The sequence below is a fragment of the Anneissia japonica genome, unplaced genomic scaffold (genome assembly GCF_011630105.1).
Source record: "Anneissia japonica isolate Jap-2015-1 unplaced genomic scaffold, ASM1163010v1 scaffold287811_len124530_cov185, whole genome shotgun sequence".
Classification (NCBI taxonomy): domain Eukaryota; kingdom Metazoa; phylum Echinodermata; class Crinoidea; order Comatulida; family Comatulidae; genus Anneissia; species Anneissia japonica.
Genome location: NW_022756030.1, coordinates 4,406 through 24,530, shown reverse-complemented (window position 1 = coordinate 24,530; position 20,125 = coordinate 4,406). Strand labels below are relative to the sequence as shown.

At 32.2% G+C, this 20,125-nt stretch overlaps 2 protein-coding genes and 1 long non-coding RNA gene across 3 annotated transcripts in view; 2 read left to right on the top strand and 1 right to left on the bottom strand.

Moving 5' to 3' along the window:
* Positions 1 to 12,798, top strand: part of LOC117123831 (kinesin-like protein KIF6) — a gene marked incomplete in the record, with an annotated part of 17,006 nt that extends 4,208 nt beyond the window's left edge. Inside the window, 9 exon segments of the mRNA XM_033269858.1 lie at positions 152 to 255; positions 894 to 999; positions 2,290 to 2,437; positions 2,957 to 3,295; positions 5,308 to 5,431; positions 6,151 to 6,286; positions 8,639 to 8,991; positions 10,211 to 10,320; positions 10,646 to 12,798. Of these exon segments, the coding sequence (XP_033125749.1) occupies positions 152 to 255; positions 894 to 999; positions 2,290 to 2,437; positions 2,957 to 3,295; positions 5,308 to 5,431; positions 6,151 to 6,286; positions 8,639 to 8,991; positions 10,211 to 10,320; positions 10,646 to 10,662 (1,437 nt within the window).
* On the bottom strand, positions 12,548 to 14,614 carry LOC117123832. Its single transcript, XR_004447895.1, has 2 exons — positions 14,481 to 14,614; positions 12,548 to 14,136 (listed from the first exon to the last, which is right to left on the bottom strand). It is a non-coding gene; the product is annotated as an uncharacterized LOC117123832 (long non-coding RNA).
* Positions 14,484 to 20,125, top strand: part of LOC117123830 (protein dispatched homolog 3-like) — a 9,960-nt gene continuing 4,318 nt past the window's right edge. The window contains exons 1-3 of the mRNA XM_033269857.1: positions 14,484 to 14,847; positions 16,567 to 18,041; positions 19,154 to 19,378. Coding sequence (XP_033125748.1) covers positions 14,616 to 14,847; positions 16,567 to 18,041; positions 19,154 to 19,378 — 1,932 coding nt within the window. The 5' untranslated portion in view covers positions 14,484 to 14,615. The remainder of the gene's footprint in view (positions 14,848 to 16,566; positions 18,042 to 19,153; positions 19,379 to 20,125) is intronic.

Below are 20,125 nucleotides of genomic sequence, written 5' to 3'. Positions count from 1 at the left end.
ATATATCTGTTTATATTTACATATTTAGATATTGATTATTTGTTACACTATTTTAAGTAAACGTGGTGGTTTTGTTGATATTGCTCACATAAATATATTGTGCAAAATTAAATTAATATTTTCCTTGATTTTCAACTGGATTTATTTTCAGATGATAGCTCGTTTAAAAGGTGAACTACAGTCATTGAAAGGTCAACTTGCTTTGGTGGATGAAAGTCAAAGCACTGATCCACTTACAGAAGAAGAAATTACAGAGTTAGTTTATTACCTTTTTATTGTTGATTGTTATTTCATTTTTATATTTAATAAACTTCTCACTCACAAATATACAGTAGTGACAGAGGCAAACCAGCCTCTACAACGGTTCGCTCCTTATAGCTAAAATATAATATATAAATCTAAAATGCAAATAATGAATAAACACTAAAATTTGGGGGAAAAAAGGCGAAAAATGTTGAAATAACAAAAAAAATTAAGAAAGGAAAGACAGCCAAGATGACAAAAAAGGAATAAGAATAATAATTCAATTCAATTCAATTTATTTAATGCTACAAATGCCATCAAGGGCCAATATATCCGCACAACAAAAAAGACAAGACACAAAACAGGTGACAAATTAAAAATACTGTCTACAAAGAATATTAGTAAGAATGCAATATGGGGTAGGGATGTCACTCCGCTAAGGCCCTAATGACCTGCATACCCCACCTAACCAAACTATGCATCCTGGGGTAGGGGCTCCACTAATGTCCTATTGACCCGCATAGCCCAACGTATGAATGAATAAAAAGAGTAATGAAAGTTGCCTTTTTTTAACTGTAATCATTTTCACTGTCATTATTAAAAGAATTGTATGATAATATATTATATTCATAACTATACTTTTTGGACAGATTAAACAATTTAGTTGAGAACTACTTAGAAGACCCAGATACAGAGAGTTATTTAAAGGTGCCACCTGATATCAGAAAAATTAATCAGTGTTTTAAAATATTTAAAGTAAGTATGATTTTCACAAATTGTACTATCTTCTTAGTATAAATATCAAGCCATCAGTGAGGATATGGTTTTTGTGTCTACTGCCCCAGGGAGGGCTGTAGATACTTAGATAAGACCTGTTCTAGGAAGAACTAAAAAGTTAACAATCTGTTACTCTACAGTTATTCAGTAGACACATGCTCCCACTGGGAATGTAATTTTATATATTTTGAGAGCCTTGTCAAGTTTAGATAACATTGTGCATGAAGATTGTGCTGTCCTATAATATTCTGCATGATTATATAAAGCTCTGTCCAGACTATCAGATTTATCTTTGACAAACAACTGATGTATGTCCATATATAGTCATGATGTGCCTATATATGGTCATGATGTGCCTATATATGGTCATGATGTAATGTTATCAGATAATAATCTGATTATTTGACAGATGGCAGGCAAGCTTTTACTTGACCTTATTTTATTTGTTAATTAAAAAATAGAATTTCTTATTAAGATTAATTCCCTAGAAACTGCAATACAGTAAAATGAGGCTTGCCATTGCAAAACCAGTGTACTGTCTATAAATGTTAAACTGAGTAATTAGCATAAAAATGTGCCAGTTTTGTATACTTTAGTAAAGAGAAGCAATAATACTTTTACCAAAGATACTAGAAATACAAGATAGAGTTCTCACATTGTAAAAATGAGGCGGAAGTCGTGCCCAACGTAGGCGGCGCCCTTCTTTTTAACCATGCAAGTTTCCTATACTTCGTGCCCAACGTACATGGCGCCCTTCTGTTGCTAAGTATATCCAGACGCAAAATTGTTTTGTGTATTATTTGGATAATAGCAACGATTTCTACCGCCACCAAGGAGGTTATGTATTCACCGATGTCACTGTCTGGGTGTCTATTCCAGTTTGTTTTTATATCTAGTATCTTTGTTGAGAATTGATAATAAAATACGCGACGACTTGGTACCAAGTTTTTTTAGATCCAGCTGTAGGGGGCGTCCCATTTTTCGTATTCCCACCATGCATTTCCGTGGAACACTTTTTTTGTGTGGAGAACTTTATCTTGTATTTCTAGTATCTTTGCTTTTACTTACAACTTTGGCAATATTAAGTTGATTTCAGTAAATGACCCATCATTTTAAAGCTTATAATTGGGAGAATATGAATATATTAAAAAGTCAATTTTCTTGTTTTGGTCACTGATGTGGTTTTGGCATTGCAAGCCACAAAAGATGTAAACTGAAGTTTTAATCAATAACATTTTCCAAATAATTTTTTTTATTTCCTACCAATAGCGGCTAGTAAAGAAGGAATTTAGTGATAGTAATCCTGAAAGAAGACAAACAAGTAACACTGAGTCATTGACAGAAAGGCAGAATTCTGTTGACACTGTTGAAGTTAAGAAGTTGACCGACATAATTCGTCAAAGAGATAATGAAATCAGTATCCTTTAGTTTTATTCCTCAGAGCAAACCGTGTGCTTTCTACTTTGTCTTAAGCTGCATTCACATCGAATCTGAACCTAAGTTTGGACAGTGTTTCCGAAGCACTGAACAAAAGCGTCACTATTCTTACACACTGATTTGATCTTCTGATTGGTTCTGTAGGCCCTCAGATCCAAAAATTCGGATTTAGTGTGAATGCACCTTTACACATTAATTTTTATTGTAATTTTTGTTGATAGAGGTCACTGTGGGCAGTCCTATTTCTTTGTACCATGGTATTTTACCACGATATGTTTCATTAATTTAGCATAGAATTTTTTAAAATTATTTAGTCTCAAAGATGTAGCCTTACAAAGTAATACTTTTTTAGTTTTATCTCTGCTCAAAAGCCAAAAAATATTAAATGTACATTTATTATTAATATATAAGGTATATGTACATGGGTGTAGTATGGTTCTGTGTTGTGTGAATACAATATTTATATGATAATAGTTATTTTCTATCATATTACATTCAGATATTTTAGTGAATATGCTTAAAAAAGAGAAGAAAAAAACCCATGATGCTTTCAATAAGGCAACCACTTTTAATGATGGAGAAAACAAAATGAGGTTTGAACAATCACACTCATCTACAAAGAACCAAAAACATTCTAACTTTCAAAATTCAGAAGAGTCTTCAAGAGTTCATAGTTCAAGTTATTCTTCACTAAGTGAAAGTTCAAGAGTTCATTCAGTAGATGCATCGACACGACAATCAACTGCACAGATTTCTTCACAGAGGAGAGAAAATGGAGAGCCAAGTTCCTTGTCATCTTCTTCCTCCTTTCATCTGCAGAACAGTAAAAGGATTCTTGGTGAGTCAAGTGGTATTAAGTACAGAAATACAAGTAAGGCTGCATTCACATCAGATCCAAACTGAAATTTTGACCGCATTAGCGTCCCTATTCTTACACACTGATTCGATTTTCTTATCAGTTCAGTAGGCCTTCAGATTAAGTCTGTACTTCTCTACAATGGTCAATGGGATAAACTGTATTAATGTATTATGAAAAAAGTAATTAGAATTTTTGAAATGATACACCCTCCAAAGCTCTCTCAAAACATCGTCATTCTCAAAATTCAGAAATTCTGAGATGGTATACTTCTAGTCAAGATCTATATTTAATATTTTTTTTAATAATTATTGATATTTTTCGCTCTTTAGTGCATAGAGACCTGTGTATTGTGCTATACAAATCCCACTTATTATTTACAGTATTATTACCTCTGCCAAATGTGGTTATGTATTCACCGCTGTCTGTTAGCAAGCTAACACAAACAATAATGAATGGATCCTCATAAAATTTTGTGGAATGGTACATAATATTCAAAGAAAGAGATGATTTAGCTATGGAAAGTGGTCAAAGGTTAATGTCATGGAGATTCAATTTTTTTTTTACCCCTTACACAGCCTGCATATTGTTCGGTATTCAGGCACAGAACAGAAGAATGCACTCTGGAGTGACTACTCTAGTCTTACAAATATTCTCTTTGTGAAAGGGATATGCGATTTCCAAGTTGCCTTTACAGCAGTCAACATTGTCTGTTTCAAACAGAAAAATACTAAACCTTGAAAATCTGTTTAGTTTCTTTACCTATTTCACCTGTCATCATGAGGCTATAACATCCATTCTGCATATTTGTATCTTGTTTTACCTTCTATAACAATCGTATTGCTTTAGTTTTTTTTTTGTTTTTTTTTTTCTGGTTCCAATGGCAATGTGATTTTACTTGTAGTACAGATTTCTTCTATTTACTGAATATAATTATTAACCACATTTTGTATTTTACTTTTCTGTATTTATTTCTGTATATCACTTTTGTTTTTATAGATCTTTTTTGTATTTTTTCTGATTTTAATTTTGACTGAAGTGAAATTAATTCAATCAATTTTTTTTTTATTAATCTTCACAAATTCAATTGATATCTCAAAATTAAAATACACAAAAAATACCATACACATATTTACATTTATTTTTGACATTTACAATTATGTTTCATCCGCAACGCAGTATTTAAGCAATATTATTTCAAAATATCAGTTATTAAAGATTTTTATATAATTTGTTTTTTTTTTGTTTCACTAAATAGAACACTCATTTAAAGAATAAAAGAAAAAGTTGCCTTGTAAAAAATGTTCCGTGTCATTATTTTTGTGTGAAATGGTTTTGGAAATTCAACATTTTGGCTCTGGAAAACTCTTGGAAAAGTTTTGGAATTTTCCCAAGTTCAAAGTGTATGAACCCTGTATTTACAATATCTAGGTTGTCATAATAGTTTTCTTAAACAATATCTCTTAAACACACTCTCTATGTACTCATTTGCGAAGACTCTGTAGCTTCACCAAAGGGTAGAACAATCAAAATTTATGCAATATGAACGAAATAATGTATATTTATAAAACTATTAAAACACTTAAACATACTTTAAACAAAATAAATAAGTATGTATTTCCTCATCATTCATCTTGTTGGAGGGACAACTGAACTAGTATCCTTAGCAAAAACATAATTTGCATTTTCATTTATAATTTATGTGCTGCAAATTATTTTATTTATGACAATGTTGTATGGTTTGATATAATGGTTTTGTAGAAAATAGTAAAGTTATACAATTATATGATTATATAACATAGAAATGAATACAGTACCAAATAAGTTTGATGATTAGCTAGTGAAATTGTGGAATTAATTAATTGCAAACCATATACATGAATGAATACATGAATCATTTTGTGTTTTGTTTTAGTTTGGATCCACATGATCTATTTCTAATTAGGTCTTTCTAAATATCTTCTACAATATAACAAATTTGTATTTCATTTCAGATAAGTTGAAAGGTCAAATAGAACATTACCGAATGCAGTGTGCAATGCAGGCTGAACCTAATGCAGGTCAGCCAGATGAAATTGAGCAAAAGTTAAGACATGACATGGAAAATGAAAAACAAAGGTTCAGTTCAACTTCTGTTAAATTCTTCTGTAAAAGCAAAAGTTATTCATTTGTTGGTATATTAGATAACAATATTTTAAAGGGTTCATAGTACTAATTTTAATCAATGTAAGTGAATCAATAATTAACTATTTTAAAATTTTATTGTACTTAAAAATAAATAATTAATAATTACAATAATTATGACCATGATAATTTTAATTATGATAATCATTAAAAATCATAGTCATATTTAATTGTATTTTAATTTAACTTGTAAATGAATTTGAATGAATGAGGTTGCTTTTTTTTATATATATTGTGCCTTTGTAATATTTATATTTTATTATTTATTTTTATTAGTCTAATCTTTTTGTTTTGACTTTTCAAGCTCTGTATTTATTTTTGTACTGTATTATTTAATTCAATCTCTTCGATTGGAATGAAGATATTTATAATTTGAGTTACTCTCAATACTATAGTATACAGCATAGAAATTGTTAATTTCAATTATAAACTCAATATATTATAGAGCAGTGCTAGACATTTATTTGACTTTTATTCCTAAATATGGTCATGATGAGATCACATCATGACCATATATAGGTACATCATGACCATATATAGGCACATCATGACCATATATAGGTACATCTGACTGACTATGGGCACACAATTGTTTTTATCAACTAAAATTTGATATTCTGAGCAGGGTTTAACATGTCTAACTTGTTTTTCAGTTACAAAGTGGCTTTTAATCGATTGAAATCACTCAAATCTGAGATAGAACACCTTCAACACCTTTTGGAAAAATCTCGGCTTCAGCTACAGAAAGATTTTGAAATGTGGTGGGCAGAGCAAACAGTAGCACTTGAGGTAAAGCAACAATTGATAAAGGTATACAGTACACAGGCAAATTCAAGGGTGCCCAGCATTCCTGCCCCCTCCCCATTTTTGGTAAATATAAAAAAAATTAGGGATAAAAGAAAATTACATTATAAAGAGTTATATTGTTTTTTTATATTTTCCTTTAATTTTTAGGTTGATACTGTATGTTACACTCAATAAGTGTACACATGTTAGTTCTGAATTGTAGTGTTTATTGTTAGTTTTGGGCATGTCATTGATTTTTAGTATCTTAATTCTAACCCAGTAAAGCCATACAACAAACATGTTTATTATTTCTTTTTTCACATAAAAATTATCACCATATTATAACCATTGGATAACTGTAGATCGTGTGTTGCTGCCTCTATGATTCTAATGTTAATTTGAAGCTTAAACATAGTCAACAGTGTGTTGTGATTGATAAGCCACCACTAGAGCATTGTGACACCACCAAATGTTTTATCCTGATGTCTTATTTCTCTGAAAGTCTGTAACCATACAACTTAAAAAAGTAGTGAATTGTTGGTGCTCAGATTTGGTTGGCTGCAATGCATGAAAACCAATATTTCAGCATAACCTAACCAGACCATTTAATAATAATAATGTTAATGATAATAATATTGTTATATTTATGTTGTGCATATTGCACATTACCTCTATGCACTTTACACAGAAATAATATAGGCCAACCGAGAAACTACAAATGATTATAATAATTGAATAATAATAATAATAATTATCATTATTATAATAATAATAATAATAATTAAAAATAATAATAACAACAACAACAACTACTACTACAACAAAAACAACAACAGCAACAACAACAATAATAACAATCATAATAATAGGAGTGATGTTTTGCCCTACCTGATGCGTTACCATACTGAATACTCAGTATGTTCCCAAGCACTTGCAAAAAAGTAAATTTGCAAGTGTTTGGGTGGAAATTGAGCCTACGACCTCAGATAACTAGCCTGGCGCCATAAGCACTACACCTACCGAGCTTGCACTTAGTGGCTAAGGGTTGAATCCGATCCCCAAGTAGCAGCAAGTACTGCATATGCTATTTCGATGTGAGTTTGCGTCCGGAAATCATCAAAGGAGGGCAAAACATCACTCCTATTTCCTGACGCAAACACTCGCATCGAAATTATAATGATGGTAATAATAATAAGAAAAAGAATAATTTCTCTAAATCAAAATTAAGGGGAATATCTTTTGTGTTATTTTCCCCTTAACATTTTGTTATTGTTCTCTAATGTCTCCATTGTCTAAGTTCCCCTTAAGGTAGGTTTTAGTAACATAACAACAACAATAACAATAACAACAATGAGGCTAAAGTACTCCTTAAACTAATTGATGGTTGGCTGTTGACTCCAAGATTAAAAAGATTATTCTTGTTGATAATGATATTTTTCTATTTGTAAGCAGTTTTCATTGTTGTGCAAAGGCAGGTATAGCCCCACAAATATGCTGACTTATTTCCTTTGAATTAATGTGTAGATCATTGTATGTATTCCAAGGTTATCCATTCATTATGTAGTTTAATTATGTGATACAGATCATCTTTTATTCATTCCAATTCCAAATCATGCTCTTAGTCTTCTTTACATTAATCTTCCATATTCAGTAAACACTTAGTGCAATATTTTCATTGATTCCTGAAGACCCGGATACCAATGTCATCGGCATAAGCCCCTTCAACGCCAAAATCGTGCAGCAATTCCCATCTGCTCTTTATCAGTGGCTTCGTTTGGAATGTTAAATGGTATTTCCATCTTTTCTAAACCTTTTTTTTTCACATCTGTCTCTGAAGACATGAAGAGCATAATCAGTGTAAGCATTAATTTATCTTGGGCCTTTATTTCCACCTTGTCTAACTCCAGTTATTTTCTTGAACTTGTCTATGGGATCACAAATAAAGGATGTATGGGGTTATAGGTCATGCTTTAAAAAAAAGTAACAGGCTCGGTGGTTGTGTGCAGAGATGTCATTTGATACCGTTGTATGAAAGAAAAGAATACTTAAATTATATTTATTATCTTATTATCCAGTCCTATAATATGTAGAAAGCGCCCAGGCCAGATTCTACAATTATTTATTTTCACGATTAAAATGATAAATAAAAATGTCTTCTTTGATTTATTACAGTATAGTATATCAATCATATATTATAATACAGTGCACCCATTAAATTGAGACCTCTTTTTAAAAGAACCAAATAACAATCAGCAATCTTTTAACCCAAAGCCAACACTTTTAAGTGGAGACCAAACCCAGAGACCACCCCAAATTTAGAGGGTGAACTGTAATTCTGTAATTTCTATTTTTTAGGCAAAGCAAGACCATAAACATCCATCTCCAGCTCCTCCTAGGACACCATCAAATGCCTGGAGGACACCCCCTGTATCCCCTCTCAAACCATTAGACCAATCTGGCACCAGTATACACACACAGCCTAGCCAATACCAGAAAAATTCAACACAGCCAGTGGAATCTAAAGCAGAAAGTGGTAGAAGAACTTCTCATCGACAGCAACGCAATGCTTTATTAGCAGGCCTAGCTTCACAAGGACACAGGGATTTCGGTAGTACAGAATCATCATCTCATTACAGATCAGGCTCTTCTGCAAATGACAGTAGTTACCATGGAAACTCAACAGACACTCAGTCGTCAAGACGTTCAAAGTAAGTCAATTAGCATATATTGTAATATCTTGAGTAGAAATTAAATTGGTGAAAATGTGCTGTGAAAAAATTAATCTCTGGCATTTGATGACAAGAAAAAAAGTACAGTATTGAGTTTCTTTTTTTTCTATGGATAATAAGAATGAAATTAAATTAAGAAGTAACAATTCATTTTATTTATTGGCGCCATGTTTATAATGCGTGACTCTTACAGCCTGGCTAATACATGAAAACATTTATACAACATATGTATTATAAACTCATGAAAAAATTATATTGATATTTTAATTGTACATAAATGTTTATAATAATTTCAATTTGCATAATAATAATATTGAATGTTTTTTTTATTTTTATCTTATCAATTTTTTTTATTTTCGACGATTGTACAGAATTAATTATTTTTTTCAAATTTCTACTTATGAATGGAATTTAAAAAGATCATTGCTAGTGCACTCTTCATAAGGGTCTGTGTCCTAAGGGTCCTCAATCTAGAACAATCGGCTTTGTTGATACATAACAACATAATGTGTCTCTGACATTGATTGTAGGACATTATATAATATGAGGTCTTTATCCAGTGCCGGATTAAAGGGGACCCTGCCGACCTGGGGCTCCCAAAATTTGCCAACATTTGTTTTTAAAATATAGAAATAGAAAGTCTGAGTGCCGTTTCCAGCCATCTAGAGGTGCCATAATCATACATTTTCGTACCTCAGCTCCAACCATGGGTGCCTAAGGGTGGTATATATGCCCTCCATCTGAGAAAGTCTCTCATTGCTCTGTCTCTTCTTGCACCATCAAATTTTGGATTAGCCACCGATACCATACCATTTATTTCTTCGTTAAAAAACATTTAGAATACAATGTAAAAAATAATTAAAAAACGAGTACATCTAAAATCCCACAATGGAATTGGTGACTGCCCAAAAAGGGCCCCATTCTCAAAAATGCACATATGGCCGGCAGCCTCATCGTTACGCCACTGATGGAAATTGACGGTTCATGCGCATGTACATTCACATTCACTTCAGCAAAATCAGTAGTTCGAAATGTTTCTACTTTTTGCCAAGCAAAAAAGTGCACAGCCAATCAAAGCACAGGAAGATAAGCGACTCTTTGATTCACGCGAATAAATTTGCTTAGTGGAAAACATGCTTTAGCCCCAAAGTTTTTCAGAATTGAGCATTATAGTATGATTAATTTTTGCCATGTTTAGGTCAAGTAGTGCAGTATCTTCTAGTGCAGTTCAACTGACAGGGGATAAAAGAGCAGATGCAGATATCATGGCATTTATTAAAGCAAGACAAAATCTTCTAAAGCAAAGAGGTAAATTCAATATTCAAGTGTTCTAATAATACACTACACACAAACAATTGGTTTAAATTGTACACTCAACAGCAGGGTGCTGGAGATTGAAATAGGTTTGTAAGAATAGAAAAAAAAATACTAATTCGTTGGGCATAATATGTTTTAAAGAACATAGAACAGCTTAAAATGTCCCAAAATTGCCAATTTTCACTATTTTTATTATTATTGTCATCATCATCATTATCATTATTATAATTATTATTATTATTATTATTATTATTATTATTATTATTATTATTATTATCATCATTATTATCATCATCATTATTATTATTATTTTCAGACCACAATTCAAAGTAGATTACTGCAATAAGATGTGAATTATTGGCATCACTGTAAACAACAAGAAACCAAACCAAGTCTGTGAATTTTACAAGAGCCAGTGAATGCCTAATCTTATTAAATGTCACCAGAATGCTAGTAGGAAGCTTTTGATAGCAATGACGACAGTAGGACGTAGAATGTAAAGACATCACTAAAAGTCATCTGCGCATGCGAGAATGTTAAGATCTCGTCGCATGGATTCTAGGACGCAATTATAGCATAATCTACGTATGCAGAGAACTTAGGACACCCTGTAGGACGGTCACGCATGAGTGATTCTGTTGTAGCATCGCGTCGTTGAACAAATCAAAAGCTATATATAAATATATTGATGAATTCAGAACTACAGGAATGATACCTATTTGAATGCTTTCTTATGCTTTAGTGTTGCAAGATTCATTCTCCACCTGAAAGAAATAATTATAATCATAAAAATCCCACATTTTCCACAATAAGCCAATTGGTAGTTTAAACTGCACATGCCCATATTGAAGGTCAGTCAGCAAAAACCTATGTTATGTGTATGTAAACCTATGTTATGTGTATGTAAACCTATGTTATGTGTATGTAAACCTATGTTATGTGTATGTTTGTTTATGTTGATTCAGGCTTGCACAATTCAAACGGCGAATTTGCTTGTTGTGGAAAATGAGGGATTTTTAAAATGAAGCAATGCAACTGATTGTGTATTGTGAATTAGTGGTGCATTCCACAATAGAATAAAGGTCGCCTCAAAAATATATGAAGCTTTAATAAAAACGAAATGTAGAATAAAATGGCCTTGACAATTTTTGTAGTCGCTTTTATTCTATTTGTACTTCAATTCAATATTTTTATGGTTTTTTTTTAAATATTTATTTGTAGTTATTAGCTTTTACACACAAGCCAATAGTTTCTTTTAATTAAGAAACTTAAAACCTTTAAGTGTTTTTGTTTTCCCTGGGTTTTCTTTCGATTGAGCTAGGATTTTTTAGGTATTTTTCTTTCATGTCATTTTGACTAATAGTACATCTTTAAAGAAATTCAATTGAAAAAGTCAACTGTTTGGTAGTTTCCACACAAAGGTTTACAAACAACCCCAAAACATTCATAAAAATATCAGTTAAGAATTTTTTAATATGTGGCTTGAAATCATATTTTTATAATTAGTAGTAATTATTGTACTTTAAACTCAAAAAGAAATTTAAACAAAATCTGCAGTGGCTGTACAACTTAATTTTATTAAAGAAAATGATTTATGCTTTTATTATTTGTAAAAGATAGAGTTTGTAATAAAACAATTTTCAATATCACATGTATTTTTCAATCTCTGTAAAAATCTTTGTGTCAGTATAAACGGTACATGGATTAATTCCATTTTATAATAAGTGTTATTACAATACTAAAATCGATATGTATTTTTTTTAGCAAATTAAGGATATATGCAAATATTATTATTATTATTATTTATTATTATTATATTAACATCAGGTAATTAGCGAGGAAATTATTTTAATATTCTAATTTATATTGAAAACTAATAACTTTTTGATATACAAAGTATGAAAATATTAACGTTTATATTTATATATTAATAATATGTTTATTAAATAAACGTTACACGGCTGCACGGACGTATCACTATCATTTGTAAGAAACGAAAAAAAATTCTTCAACCAGGAATGATGAATTATTCAAAGTAATATGTAAAATTTACATGCATGTAATAAGTAGTTACCAACGACGATATCCCACATCCACAAAAGATCTTAACTCCATCAACAAGACGTGGAAGCAACCCCTTAGCTATCTTATAGTATAACTTTGTTAACCACTGATATTTTGTTTTTCTATTGTCCATAGAGAAAATATTTTCTCTATGTAGTGTCGGACCCTTGATCAGCAAACCATCGGTAATATACAATACAATTATCTCATCTAGGTCATGTCTGTGATACCTTTGCTGGTATAGTACATGCTAACACTCCCGTTTTGGCCATTTTAGTGACTTGACGTCCGGCCAAGTTTTTTTCTCACGTTTTTTTACATGCTCTCCCGGTTTACAAAGAAAATTGCATAGGCCTACTTATATATTAAATTTTTTTTCCAATAAACTGCTATGAAAAACCTCAATATTTATGTTATTTTCAATTTTTTGCTCAGCGAGAGCATCGGCTCCCCGTGAGTGGTACGTACAGTCTGTCTGCATTCGTTTTTAAATGAAGGTTAAATTACGAGTAGAATACTTGTATACAGAAGAGTGATGTAGCTCGACCAGACCAGGGGGTTATTTAGAATACACACCATAAGAATCATGAGACTTCACCTTATAATACATTAAATAGCGAAAGCTTTCAGAGGGTTTAACCTGAGAGATGTAAAAAATGTGTTTATATTTCCCTGGCATAACGTCCTGGATCCTATGCAATGGGGACACCCCCTCCCAGAGTCATTTTTACCGTTTACCAGTAAAATCATCTAAAAAAATTAATGTAATTCCTGGGTTTCAACTTGAGGATGTGTATGTACATTCGTGAGTCCATTCCAAACACAAAAGGGTCCCACTAAAAAGATGAAATTCAATGGTGCTTGAAACGAAACAAAAAAGTAAAGAGCTACTAAAATTCACTGACAATTAGCATATCTTTAAAAAAACAATCGATGATATAGAACACACAGTTGACAAGCAACTTCTCTCAGCGGGAACAGTCTGGTTTCCTAAAAACAAATTTCTATGGTGCTCACCTCAAATTCAAGGCCTGTACTTACACGCACTTGAACTTGACAGTAGGAGCAAATGGAATAAGAGTGTAACCTTCATTGTAAGACTATTTGTCTTCTATATAATGATGGCATCGAGCATATCAGACATTTTTTTTGCAATAAATACGATCAAAAAACTTAACCTAAAAAATAATCTTTGTAATTCAGGGTTATTTCATTTATGGAATATATTTCAGTCATAAACGATGATATGATGTTTCTTGTTAGGTGGAGATTTATTGAGTTCACGCCTATGTTTGAAGGCTATGTAGCAGAAGCCCATGCAGATCTACAACAAAATCCAAACTTAAGTATAATTAAACATCGAATTTTTCAGATTTAGACACTTTGAAGATTCAAATTCATTCATTCATTCATTGAGAGTGTCATTTCCCAGCATATGGAGCGAGTGTCATTATTCTTTATACATGTTCGCGCCTCAGTCCCATGGTGGATCTAAGGTGGATGATTTTTTCCGATCCGATAAATCCTAAAACTTTATTTATCAAATTAAACCCATTGAAAAGAACTTTTAAAGTAGGCCTATACGAGTTCCATTTCTGGGCACGTAGAGTGCCATATTAAAAATGTTCCTATCTCAGCCTCAACCATGCAAATGCATAGTCGGACCTGTCGGACTGTATGTAAACATATTCTTCTATGCTCAAACCATCTTCTCCTATCTCAGAGAATATTTTCATAAATGTTCTATAGAGAAAGAAAAGAAAAAAGAAATGTTAGTTATAATGAACAGCCATTTTCTGCCATAAGATATAATAAAGCAACGTTTGTTATTGACTATTATAATAAAAAGATTGAAATGCAGTACGTCATAACAAGCTAGATAACTATCTTTGTCCTTGTGATTTATTCCAGAAACTGTTATAGGCCTATAAACCAGGTAACAATACTACTGTATAATAATGCATGTGACCACATCCGTATTGAGTACGTCTCGATGAATGATGATGATGATGTAATGATGCTGACGATACCAGCGATATTCATTACGTATGTGTTGGCTGCCACTTTTCATTTCTAATGCAAATCACCTGTTGTAGATGATCGATACAGTTGAATGAAAATGCATTCTATTTGTGCGTTGGTCGTGAACATTCGGCTGCATTCAGTTGTTGATAGTCTACCGCTAAAACTCACACAGTGAATATGTATATGCGTTGATCACGATGGAGGGAATACAGATTACGCCAATGTCAGAGCTTCATCAGGAGGCAGAAAATGGCACAGATAACCCAGCGTATCTTGCAAATAATGCCGACACATATAATGAAAAGAACGCTAGTATCAACAAACCTACCCCTAAGTTCACGAAATCTCTCTCGGATGTGAAAAGTACAAGAGGGAAGAAACCTATGTGGTGGTGTAATTTTATAGTATCGAGGCCAAAGACAGCATTTGGTAAGTAGAGTAGAATAATAATAATAATAATAATAATAATAATAATAATAATATTGATAATAATAATGATATTTTTATTGTTAATTTTTGTCAGTGTTAATGCATATTAATAGCATATTACACAAAAACATAGCGAATCGTACTACGGTTGATGATTATAATATAGGCCTACTAATTTGAGTAACGAAATACAAACGCCAGTACAAATCTGGAATAAATAATCGTAGCAGCATCCTTGCAGGCGTATTACCATTTAAGGACATTTTATGAGTTTCTAATTATGTAAATTAAAATATCGTGAATTAACAATTTTACTTAAACAAAAATCTACAAATTATTGAACGAGGAGTTGTCACATTACAAAGCAACACATGCGCGACTAAATTTATTCAAATAACGTTAGTTAGTGGAAGGTAGAAGAGAATAAGACCATGTGAACTCCAAAAGACGTAGATAATCCCAAGACGTAGCAACCACGATACTCGACAAATTATTCCTTCACTAGATCAAAATCTTGTACTGTAAATCACCGTTCCGTTTGTGTCGCGAAAAAAATTGATGGGTCGCATTAATCTCTTCAGATTGTGAAACTTTACACACGAACGAAGACAAACGAAATTAAATGACAGTAAACGAAAGTGCAATTTTAGTGACAAGTGCGTCAGTTTACTTTTGTTATGCATGCGTTATCAGAGTTTCATGTACAAAATATACTATCAAACATCTGTACTTCAGGTACGACAACCAGCAGCACTGGAGGAATTTATAATAAAACGTCTGTAGACCATTAATTTTTATAATTCTTTTAACTTATTGAAAAATTTGATAACTTACGTGGTTTTGTTAAATGAGTAATTCATTTTTTTTTTTCATTTTGTGGGTTTTACATAGCGACTCTCTGGGTGATAGGCCTGATATCTTTTAATTAATTCACAAAAGAATCAAGTGGGTGGTTCTTCCCTCTATCCCTCGCGCGTAGGCCTATAAAACGACGGACGTTTTATTGACTTCGGTTTCGATGGGTCGCTTCTGAGTGCTTGACATATAACTTGGGTCGTGCGATAAAAAGGTTGAACGGGGCTGCAAATGACATACTGTTTTTACAATTTTTATATTCAATGTTAATATTTGTATTATGTAACAAATTTCACAAGAAACATAAACGTTATACAATAGAAAAATATCATAATAAATGGTTGCTATAGCATGGACGATTTTAATAGTCCTACTGCAATACATGGGCAAGTAATAAAATGAAATTCGCATTTGCTTGTTTACATTTGGTTGTATTATATAAATTAAATAGCAATATACTGAAAAAGCATCGGTTTTAATAGGCCTACTGCACTACATGGGCAAATAATAAAATGAAACTCGCATTTCCTTGTTTACATGTGGTTGTATTATATAAATTAAATAGCAATATACTGAAAACGCATCGGTTTTAACAGGCCTACTGTACTACATGGGCAAATATCTATCTATCATTCAATCAATCTATATATATATTATGTATGTATGTATGTATGTGTGATTTTAAGCTTATAGGTAGTAGCTGGTATGTCATGAAATAATATGCAAATTAAGTTTTTGCTGCTTAGCACTGGGAACCAAATAATGTATAAATCTAGGTGAATTTACCTGATAGGGCGACACTATTTCACAATGTTTTGTCATACTAAAATATCTGTTCTGGTTTTTTTTTGGTTTTTTTTTCAGGTATCACATTGGGTGGCCACATATTAATTTTGCTTATCACCGCAGGTCTGGTTTATTTTGACTATAACATCTTTCCAGACTATTTCACAGACCTACCTTTGGACATCCGGAACGACGAACAGTTTAAGCGTGGAATCGCGTGGGATAGACGAGATAACAACTTTCTGAAAGTGTACCGTACGCAAAGCAACGAAGTTCACAACATTCGAACAGCAGATTATGATTCTCTGGAAGTAATCTTTTTTCAAAGAAATGGAAATGTTTTTAGCAAGGAAAACCTCGTGAAAATTCAAGATTTTGAACGGGAACTAATAAACATGAAAGACTTCGACAAATATTGTAGATTGGATGGAGGAAGTAATAGTAGCTGTTTGTCACCGTCGTCAGTAATTCGATTTTTCGATGGTTCGTACGTTGAAACTTACGGAAACGCGTTTTATGATCCACAATTCGATAACATCTCTGCAGTATTAAACGCTGCCTTATTGATCCCTGACTTGCAAGAGATAATGCAGTATTTTCTTGAAGAGGATTCTGTGGTAAACTCGGAAGAAGCGATCTCTGAACTAACGCGTTTAGTTCTTGATTTTGGGACACCTCTCGATAATATATCTGAAGCATTAACGTTCGAAGATGAACCGAATACTGAAATTGATAAATATATCGATGAATACTTCCAGACTTTTTTGAGCAAAAAATTTGAAAGTGGCCTTGGCGATGGCTTAGAGATTACCTACTTTTCAAGGGCTATATACGTTAATACAATAAATTCTGCAATATACCGTGATCTTGCATTGATCGTTGGTAGTTTTGTTTTCATTGTACTCTTTATATACTTTCAGACTCGTTCTTGGTGGATTACTGGTTTTTCAGTTTTTAGCATCATTACGTCTTTTCTCTGTGCTAACCTCTTCTATCGTGTCGTTCTCGGTTACGAATTCTTTGGCATATTTCACATACTGGCCATCTTTATTCTGCTTGGAATTGGAGCAGATGACGTATTCATCTTTGTAGACACATGGCGCGCGACTGGACTATTATCGTATCCATCGCTCGCTCATCGGCTGTCGGATTCATATCGTCGTGCCGCGACAGCAATGTTAGTCACATCTTTAACAACGGCTTCTGCCTTCTTCGTAAATTTCTTTTCGCCTTTTTTCTGTACATCGTCATTTGGATTGTTTTCATCTTTGATGATTGTGGCTAATTACTTGTCTGTAATTATTTACTTTCCAACGGTTCTCATTACATATCACACGTATTGGAAAGATTGCCGCTGCTGCTGTTGTGCATGTTGCTACCCAAAGGATGATGGCACTGCTCCACGTGCCAACATAGTTGTGCGTTTTTTCAGTGGACCGTTCTTCAAACTGGTGACGAATAAAATTTGCCGCTGGGTCATTATTGTAATGTTACTAAGCATAACAGCTTTTCTAAGTTACATGATTTCAACGATAGAGTCTACAGAACGAGATGTGAGTATTATGAGCCGGATCCACTTTTAATTATCCTTCATTGTTGTGAACTTATTTACACGCCGTGTTCCCAGTGGCGTGACTACGGAGATGGAAGATCGTGCACATGGGGGTGAGGAAGGCCCCACTCTAAAGAAAGCTCGCGCCCTAAATGTGCCACTCACCTCCCTCACCACTGGATAATTTCTAAAGCAAAAGAATATCACCTTATTTTGCCAGCAAGCGCTCATCAACAAAAACAACAACAATAGTAATAATGATAATGATAATAATAATAATAATAATAATAGTAATAATAAAGTAATAATAATATAGTAATAATAATAGTAATAGTAATAATATAGTAATAGTAATAATAATAATAATAATAATAATAATAATAATAAAATGATAATAAAAATGAAGATAATGATGATTAAATAAAGCAAAAGAATATCATCTTATTTTGCCAGCTAGCGCTCATCAACAACAACAATAATAATAATAATAATAATAATAATAATAATAATAATAATAATAGTAATAGTAATAGTAATAATAATAATAATAATAATAGTAGGTCTAATAATATTAATAATAATAATGATAATGATGATGATAATAATTAAAATAATAATAATAATAATAATAATGATAATAATGATAATAATGATAATAATAATAATTATTATTATTATTATTATTATTAATAATAATAATAATAATAATAAATAATAATAATAAAATGATAATAACAATGAAGATAATGATATTAAAAAAATCAATATAAATATGCATATTTTTTAATGTGCAAAAGTGGCAAGGTGATATTAGGCCTGTTAGAGACGGTAAGCTTAAATGTATTGCTGGGATATCCCAATGTTTTATTTTTGACAGAGGGGTGAAACGTTCTAATAAAGGACATGCTCCATATTGTAATTAAAGGTGGTGTTTCATTACCTATTTTGGGGATCCAGGAGGCTACACCCTAAAATACGGGGTTTGAGCCATTATTGTTAATTTTGGCTTAATTATTTGAGACCTGCTGCGCTGCCAGGAGGTTTGCTTTATTCCGCTGGATAGATACCGGTACTCATCATATAACTGAAACCCGAAATGTCATTTTTTTACAGGTGCAAATATTTCCTGATAGTCATTTCATTGAACAGCATACGAAAAGGAGGTATCGTTTTAAGGATAGCGTCGAGGGGGATGATATTGTTGAGCTCTACGTTGTATTTGGAATAAAAACAGTAGATCTTAGTGTGTGTCAGTTCACTGAATTCGAATGCTTTGGTAACACTGTTTATGACGATTCATTTGACATGAATTCACCACAAAATCAACAAGCACTTTTGGTATGTATTGTTAAGAATTATCGATCACCCATGGCCTTCCGGTACTAAAATTATATCATATCATTTGTCATCGTTAGGCAATGCCCGATACGATTCTTACATCATTGTTCCTTTATCGAGCACTGGTTCTACCATTAATTGGTACATTATTACTATTTTATTTAAACATGAATATTTCGATCTGACCTCAGGTCCTCTTCAGCATGACTGATTAACATTATGAGAAAGTTGGAACAGTACAATAATATCTAATAGGCGATTGGTCAGACTTAATCATATATACATGGCCTATATACATATATACATATGTATATATATATGTATACATATATATATACGTGTACGTGTGTATATATATGTATGTATATATATATGTATATCATTGATTCTGACCATTGATCCATAACATTGTTCTTACAGATTTTCTATTCTCTTCACAGTTCATTAGTTTAAGATTATATATAGTTTATTGTATCTAGTTAATACAGCCAAATTACCATCTCTTCCTTCAGACACTCTTACGCTGACGAAGGCAGCAGGTGCTGCCGAAAATTTCGTTGAATAAATGTACATGTCTCAAATTATGTCAAAGTGTCCGGCGTTTATGTTAACAACTGCAATGATATTTTATACAATCGAGACATACGTGGAACATCATCGACTAAATCGATCAGATATGAATTTTTATATGTATGTATATACGTATGTATGTATGTATGCATGTATATATATATGTATGTATATGTA